Source organism: Coffea arabica, chromosome 5c (assembly GCF_036785885.1).
Source record: "Coffea arabica cultivar ET-39 chromosome 5c, Coffea Arabica ET-39 HiFi, whole genome shotgun sequence".
NCBI lineage: Eukaryota > Viridiplantae > Streptophyta > Magnoliopsida > Gentianales > Rubiaceae > Coffea > Coffea arabica.
Window position 1 is genome coordinate 7,072,701 of NC_092319.1, and position 8,784 is coordinate 7,081,484.

Here is an 8,784-nt window from a genome sequence, read left to right on the forward strand (position 1 = left end):
GCAGTTAGACTGATAGCTGAAATTACACAAATCATGTCATGAGATATGTCATTAGTAGAGTAGTCAATTGCATCATCTTATTCTATCTTTGGACAAAATAAAGATATGCTAGCAATTCACTTTAAAGAGCAATCAATTGCATCATCTTGTCCTACAATTGGGTAGACTCAAGACATGCTAGCAATTCACTCTATAAGTAAGTAATAGTAATTCACTTAGTGTCCCAAAATAGAGATGGTATACACCTTTGGGTTATATAACAGCTCTTTCATGAATATAGAATGTAAAATACCTTTGGGTAATTTTAATAGAATCATGAAATAAAAATAACCTTATAACCTTTATCACAATTGGGCCATTTTGTTCATAGTTTATAAGGCCATTTTAGATTGTCCAAAAACTGTATATGGATATTTCTCACAACAAATTACGTGAGGTAAATATAAATTTTCTCATGATGCATGATGTGAGATACCCAAGAGAGTGTTTTAATATTTTCTTAAAACTTGTTCCATATTTAATAAGTATGCAAATACAATAATGCATATTAAAGATAAAAATATAATGATATATCAAGGTTTAAATACCTAAATCATGTCATGCATTTCTATGACTTGTAAATCATGAATAGAAAGAATTAAGACATACTTTGTGCTATTGAATATGTCTCTAGTTGGAGTTATATGATTTCAATCCTTAATCTTCCCTCTCCTACCCTCTCTTACGTTTGCTCTAGTGATGGGATAATTCTCACAACCTATTTCAGTGGAGAGAAGGACCAAGAGCCTATTTATAGCATAAGTGACTCATCCTATCATGATCATTAATAAGACTCATTAATTCTTCCTACCTGATAAGATGAATCTTACCATCAACCACTTGTTTCAAGGATGTATATGCACAGTCATCAATGTATATACATTCATTTATTTGAGGTTTCATGAATGTATGGATAAGTTCATTTATCACTTAAGTTAGATTCATGAATTTGGTCATTGAATCTTGTGATTTATTAATTAGGTACATCACTTTGGTCATGATATGTTGACCACATGCATACAAGTACTTAATTTGTTCTTTCATGTGGGATAATACTACTTTATTACTTATACATTTATGTGATCATGTAGGCTACAATAAGTAATTAATTTACATACATGACAAAAAAAGTTTTCTATTCAATTTTTTTTCTATTTATATAACTAATAGTTTCAAAACATTATCCATTTTTCTCTGGCTTTTTAAATTAATTTTTCTATTCAAATTACTTCATTTGAATTGTTATTTTCTAGAGTTTTTCTAAAAAAAAATGTACTATAGTGTTTTGATGTAACTAAAGTAAAAAAGATAATTGAAAATTATGTTCATAGAAAAAGTATTTTTTTTTAAAAAAAAATGGTAATCCAAACAAGGGTTTGCACTTTCTACCAATGAATGAAAATATGCTTTTGCACTCTAGATGTTCTCCCCTTTCTCTTCTCACTTTTTTTGGTAAACTTGTATAGGGGGATTACGGGGATAAATGAAAAAAAATTACAGGGGGAAAAATTGAATATTTATACAAACTATAAGTGGTCATATGATGATTAAGATTTTATCTCACGTGTTTTATAGTGTGTTTGGTATAAATGCTGTAATTAATTATACATTCCATCCATTTTCCACATCACATAAAACTATTGGGAGTTATGTGACAATTTTGAAACCTTAGGGAGACCATCAAACATTATATAAAAATTACAAGGAAATTATAAGTAGAGCTGCAATTCAATTGAACAACTTGACTCGAATTCACGAGTAGCTCGGTTAACTGCTTGACTCGAACTCGATTAATGCCAAGTTCGAGTCGATCTCGAGCTACTTGATTGAGCTTTCAAGTCAAGTTCGAATATGTATATCATATACTCGAGAACTTGTCGAATTCTATCGAGTACTGGGTATAATATATAATTAATTTATTATAAATAATTAAATTACCTTTTTAAGTTAATTATTTGCAATAAGTACGATCCTAATCATTTGTCGAGTTCAAACTCGATATCAAACTTACTAACTTCTCGAGTTATATCGGGTCAAGTTTGAGTCTTCCTGGTATTACATCGAGTCGAGTTCAAAATTTATTCAAACAACTCTCTCGAGAAGTCGAACTCAAATTTGGCGATACTCGAGTTTGACTTGATTCGATATCACCCCTAGGCCCTAGTTATAAGTAATTTACCCAAAAAAAAAAAAAGAAAAAAAAAAAAGAAAGGGAATGAGCCCGTATTGCCGTTCACATACGTCTCCCATATTCATTCACCTTACCCGTTGAAGTCAAAAGATTTTACTGGGCATTACCAAAAAGCCTCCAAGCCAAAAGCCCAGAAATGCCATTTCACGTTCCCTCCTCATTTCATTTTTACGAACTAGCCCTTCCTTTCCCCGCGTTTCTCCGTCGTCCTCCTGGCTAGTTGGCTTGCTTCATTCTCCGAATATTCTTTTTCTTCACCTCGCCCACCTGGATCATTTTCTTAAAGTTCCAAATATATCCCCAACTTTAAACCTATATATAACCCTCCAGTCAAAAATTGAATTCGATTCAATCCTCTATGCCATTTTTTCTTCCGTTTAATGCACGAATTCCTTTCCCACTTTCACTGCCTTCTCATATTAGTCATCGAATTTTGATAATCCGACTAGGGTTCCGAATTCGGGGTAAATATTCAATTGGAGTAACACCCAATGATCGTTGAATTGAGGAAACTTGAATTGAATTAACAGAATTCTGTTGAGTTCAATTCGCATTATTTTTCGTTCCGGATTCTTTGGCGGTAGTATCTGTGGAGATGACATTGCCAATGGATAAATTGTGTTTAGGGTTGATCGATCCACAGGATGATCCACAAAGTTCTGAAATCAAGTAAGCTTTTTTGATAGAATTGTTGAGTATGTATGTTTGTTCATAAATAGCACCTCTGATTTTATGTAATATCCCATGTGTGGGGTGTGAGTGTTTTTGTCAAGTCAGTGCACTAATTTGCGCCAAAGTTAAACTCCAGATGCAGGGCCTAGTCATCTTTTTCTCCTTTTGTCGCACTATTTATTGTATTCTTCAGAGTCTTCTCCCATTGGCCACTTGCGCACCTTTGTAAAGACTTGAGGATATAGGGGATGGCCTATTAGTAAGTTGGTAGCAGTTCAGAAGCTCGTTGGGCCATCTTCGTTCCCTCACTTCTTAGGCTTCATTATTGAAATTTTAGGAACATTTGATATGTTGACTGTATACTCATCCAAAGCTTTTATTCCCCATAACTGAGTTCTGATTTTTGCTTGGATATTGTAGATTAACATGCTTATTTTGCAATACAACAGCTTAGCATTGTCTTTCGTTTACTTTTGTTAGTATGTGTGTATTTCAAATATTATAGAAAAATAGTTAAAGATTTGATTATCCTTTTATGCACAGCGTTATTTATCCAGATTGCCCATTTTCTTGTCTGCTGTTGTTCATCCTTATATAGATGTGCTCTTTATATAGATTATTTCTTTTGTCTCCAGGAAAACATATGTGGTTCTAGTATCGACAGGAAGCTTCAACCCTCCTACATACATGCACATGCGGTGTTTCGGTCAGTATTCTAAAATTTTGGCAATTTATCCAGGCAGATTAAAGTTCTTCTTTCAAATTCATTAGAATCTAGGAATTGGGGATGATCAGCAATTACACCTATATGTGCATAAAGAGTATTAATTTGGTGGCTATGTTTTATAATTTTTTCATAGAATGCATCATATAGCCTGTATTGATTAATTTCTTTTAATGCTTAGAGTTGGCAAGAGACGCACTAAATTCAGCTGGGTTTTGCGTAATTGGAGGTTATATGTCACCTGTAAATGATGCTTATAAGAAAAAGGTATAGAATCTATAACTAAGCAATCAAATCATATTGATTTGGGATGTTGGTAGCAGGATTTTTGTATAAATTGATGCTGATCTTTTAAAGAATATATATATTAGAATATTTCTGTCCTTACATAATGAGTTGAACTTTCAAAAGGATAACTGATTACAATCTTAGTAATTATTGCTGGAATTAGAAGGAGAAAGAAAGTAAATGAAGAATCCTTTTGGACTTTTTAGCATTATAACTCCTTGAGCAGTCACAAATGGCCCAGCTAATACTAATATAATTCTTAAGACCTGTAGCATACATGAGTGACTACTGATTATAATTTCTTTTTCAATGATTTTTGGGGACAATTTCTAGTCAAATCTTCTATACATCTTTGTTTTCATGCTCTTAATACACCTCAGTGCTTTTTTACTGTAACTTAATATTTTGTTTTTCTATGATCATCTGAGTGTTTTAGCTAAGAATTGTTTTTGTTTTCATTTTCATGATAGGGTCTCATATCTGCTGAACATCGTCTTGCAATGTGCAATTTGGCCTGCAGAAGTTCTGAGTTTGTGATGGTGGACCCCTGGGAGGTCTCCCTTCTCTCTCTTAAAATTAGCAGTCACATCCTTTTTGGACAATTATTTTGGACAAGCATGTTCCGTCTGTTAATTGAATTTTGATTGGAAACTTCATAAACTGTACTTTGGTCTTTTATTGTCCCTTGATGATGTTACAGGCAAATCAGAGTACTTATCAACGGACATTGACAGTTTTGTCCAGAATCAAGAGTGCATTATGTGAGAGTGGCCGGATATTCAGTGGTGAGTTTTGACATTTTATTCAGTTTTCCAGGAATATTTCATTATTTTCTTGTCATGCATGTTTCCCACGTTGACTAGCTTAAGCTTGGTTATCTTTGAAGGAACTCAAGTTGTCAATAGCTTACCCTAAGCTATAGGTGTAAAGCTTAAAATCTGTACGCCTTTCAATTTTGTGCTCATCAGGATAGAGTTGTATGATTCAGCTCTCGGTCTTTTATCTAGATCGGTGGTCATTTCATTACCAGCAGTTGATTGTCTGCAGGTACCCTTAAGGTCATGCTAATATGTGGTTCTGACCTGGTAGAATCATTCAGCACCCCTGGAGTATGGATCCGTGATCAGGTGGGCTTCATATGTATAGCAATTAAAAACTTCCTCAACAACCAGGAATGGTATCCATTTTGGGTTCCTTAATTTCATTTATTAAGTGGTATCCTTTAAGTATCATTTTGCCATCAGAAGCATGAAATTGGGATTTTATTTTAATCTTAGGGAATAAAAGTCTGATGTTAGTAATGTTCTTCTTGATTATTTTGTTACCTCTAATTGAGAGACACATATAGGAGAGAGGAAAAAATGTTTAAATACTGTAATGGCAATAAAATATGTACATTTTATGAGCTATGCTGAAAAGAATATTGAAACTTGTAAGATGCACTTGAAACACTATTCCAGAAGGCAACTCAGTACAAATTACGAGATTGTTAGTGGTAGAAATTCATGTAATCAGTTCACTTTTATATACTTAGGTTGAGGCAATATGCAGAGATTTTGGGTTGGTTTGCATTCGCAGACATGGTCAGGATGTTGAGAAGATGATCAATGATGATGACATTCTGAACAATTTTAAGGTAACCTAAAGTACAATTTTAGCTCATAAAACTCTTGTTTGTATTTTGTCCCCACAATTGTTGTTCAACTTATTGATGGGCATGTGCTATGTTCATTGTCTGCATTTACATTTACCTATATTTAAGGCCGCCCATAGTCTTATGTCTAATAATCAGAATCGAAAATAATTTTATTGGAGTTGTAAGTTGCAGAATATATATAAATTGGACTTTTTTATTCAAATATCTGGACCGTATATGTTTAGCAGTTACTTCAAGTGGTTTTCAGATAAGCCAAACTTGACATTTGAGAACTGGGCTTCATTGCAAGGAGCTTAATAAAGTGTTTGGACATCATTTGGTGCATGTTGCTTACCCTACTCCCCATCCTGCAACCACAGGGCCATTTTTTATTGATGTACTTCCAATTTATTAGTTGCCCATGTTTTGCACAGAATAACATCAAAATTGTTGACGAAGTGGTGCCAAATGGAATCAGTTCAACAGGATTGAGGTAAAAAGTTAAGTGTGTTTTTACCAGTTAAGATGGTAGCCACCGTTCATAATGGTTTTCAAAGAAAAGAGATAAATTGTTGACTTTCTTTCAGGGACTGCATTTCGAGGGGCTTGTCTGTGAAATATTTAACTGCTGATGAAGTAATTGGTTATATTAAACAACATGACCTCTACACCACTTAGAAGTCCGATGATGCCTCTGCTTTTTAAGTAATCTCCTATTTGAAGGACCGCTGTATTAAACATTCTACTATTATAGTAGGAGTGGTAGTTTATTTGCTAGGAAAGGCATATGGCTGATGTTTCAGATTTTCAGTCCCGTTAGTATGACTCAGGGATTTAACTTGGGTAGCAAAAGCTGCTCGTGGATGAGTCGCCTGGTCTTTGACGGACCGTGGAAGTTACTTTCTACCTTGAAGCGGGATGGAGAGACTGTCTAATGTATTCAATTTTTGCCACAGAAGTTGACATTTCTCAATATTGCGGCCAATGTGTCAGGAGAGAAGAATTGGAAGACATGTATATAGTCTCTATAGGATGTAAGATGTCTCTTAATTTTTTTTCTTTTTTCTTTTACATATGGCTGAGAATTTTAGAAAGGGTTCAAAGGCGATCTCTCATGAGCAATATTAAATGTAGTCGTAGCTTAAACGTACTTTAACATATTGACAGTAGTCTTGTAGACTACCATTTCCTGAAGAAAAAAGTATACACCTCACGTTGTACTTTAAGGCCTCCATCCTCACCTACAATTCCTCTCGACCCTCGAGTATTGTCACTCGCATTTGATAAAATCTGCAGTTTTTCGTAATTTTCTTCAATTTCTTTGAATAATCATCTTGCTAAGGTGAAAATCTTTTCTGCATCCTCTCTGGGATGTTATCCATTGATTGCCACGAGAGCTGAGTATGATACTAACCGGATACGGGGCAGGGACGGTCATCAGCATGACCGTCCCTGAACGGTCCCCTCACAAAACTGAAGAAGTGGCCATCATTAATCCACGTTGGCAAAGCTCAAAACAGAGTCATTTTGATTAATGAGCAAGGAAAAAAATTTCTAAAAACTGTCTGAGCTTAACGCCTCCGTTACCAACCATTGAAACTCCCATCCACAAAATCCCACCTAATTGACTCGCTATGACTTCATTTCAATTCTTAACGCCTCCGTTACCAACCATTGAAACTCCCATCCACAAAATCCCACCTAATTGACTCGCTATGACTTCATTTCAATTCTTGGTACGAAAATTTTTTTTAGTCTCCCTCCAAAAAGTTGTCAATATTCATCTACAATTTTAGAACTAAGGCAAAATACAATCAATGAATAGGAAAGTTGCAGACAAGGGGCAGAAGAAGAGCAGTCAAAATACACTTAGAAAAAGGAAGAACTACCTATTGAAGGAGAAATTCTTGAAGGCCTAATATCTATAAAGGGTCGGGGAAGGTTAGGACTGAACAATGAAGCTAAAGATGATGGAGTCCAAAACAGTGACACCCAATCGCATTTACATAAACCCTACAGGTAACAATATTGCAAACTAATGACATAATTTCTATTGTTTGGTGAATAGCATCACATGATTTTATATCATGGTTGTCGAAAATATATAGATGTTAGAAATTAGATCTGTTCATGGGCCATATGGGAGAGTAAAGTAGAGAGAAATTTTGAACACCAAGTGTTTGTCAAAAAGAAAAGGAGAACTTCCAAACCAATTAGTAGAGGGAGTTGTTAGGAAGGGATAAATAGGGGTCATAACTCTCACATTAGTAGCAATAGTGTAGTTATTATATAACAGGGGTACTGGTTGTTTTTATGAATTTCTTATAGATTTTGTTGGTTAGCAGTGCCTGTGTGCAGATTATATGTTATGTGTGGTTTGTACATACTATTCATGGCGACATACAAAACAAAAAAAAAAGTGTTACAAAGATAGTTCCCTTAAGAATGTCTCTTACAGCATGTTGTATAAGAGACATTTCATATAAATATATAATGACGCAGAGTAAAATTGTTATGCGGAGTAAAATAACATAACACTTAGATTGGTAGACGCATTGCAGAGAAAAAGATTACAAGGTTTTTTAGCTAGTGAGGTTGGACATCATGTTGAATAACTGTTACATGTAGTGAGTTAGAAGTTACAGTAGCAAAACTGATATGTAATATTGCGTGTATATACTGTGAAATTGCTACCTATTGTTTGTTAGTTAACTCGTATTTGCATAATCATAGGATAAATAGAAAAAGAAATTGATTGTTTGAAACTTGATAATTAGGGCAGTAGATGACAATTTGAACAAGGTAGGCATAATAAATAATATAGTTTTTAGTTTTTAGTTTTTAGGGACTCGGAGAGCACCCTTTTCGATCAATTTTGTTTTGTGCAGCTATTTCAAATTTTCAACTTTCAAAATTTCAACTCTTCCGTTTGCTCCGTCTATTACCGTTTGGGCTAGTGCAATTTTTTTTTGGAGCACCCATCATTTTTTAGCCTTCCTGACGTGGTTATTTCTAGTCCTCACAGTTGTGTTTGTGAGGGGACCGTTCAGGGACGGTCATGCTGATGACCGTCCCTGCCCTGTAAAAAAATTGCACTAGCCCAAACGGTAATAGACGGAGCAAACGGAAGAGTTGAAATTTTGAAAGTTGAAAATTTGAAATAGCTGCACAAAACAAAATTGATCGAAAAGGGTGCTCTCCGAGTCCCTAATAGCAGAAGTAAACGACTAAACC

The 8,784-nt window shown here is 34.6% G+C and overlaps 1 protein-coding gene across 1 annotated transcript; it reads left to right on the plus strand.

Annotated features, from left to right (window-relative positions):
- The first annotated feature begins 2,387 nt into the window (after positions 1-2,387).
- Positions 2,388-6,776, plus strand: LOC113689840 (nicotinamide/nicotinic acid mononucleotide adenylyltransferase-like). The gene is made up of 9 exons (XM_027207635.2): positions 2,388-2,899; positions 3,538-3,608; positions 3,808-3,893; positions 4,385-4,468; positions 4,615-4,699; positions 4,962-5,041; positions 5,449-5,550; positions 5,985-6,043; positions 6,138-6,776. The coding sequence occupies exons 1-9, from the start codon at positions 2,826-2,828 to the stop codon at positions 6,226-6,228; spliced, it is 732 nt and encodes a 243-aa protein (XP_027063436.1). The 5' UTR covers positions 2,388-2,825; the 3' UTR covers positions 6,229-6,776.
- Positions 6,777-8,784: the final 2,008 nt, after the last annotated feature.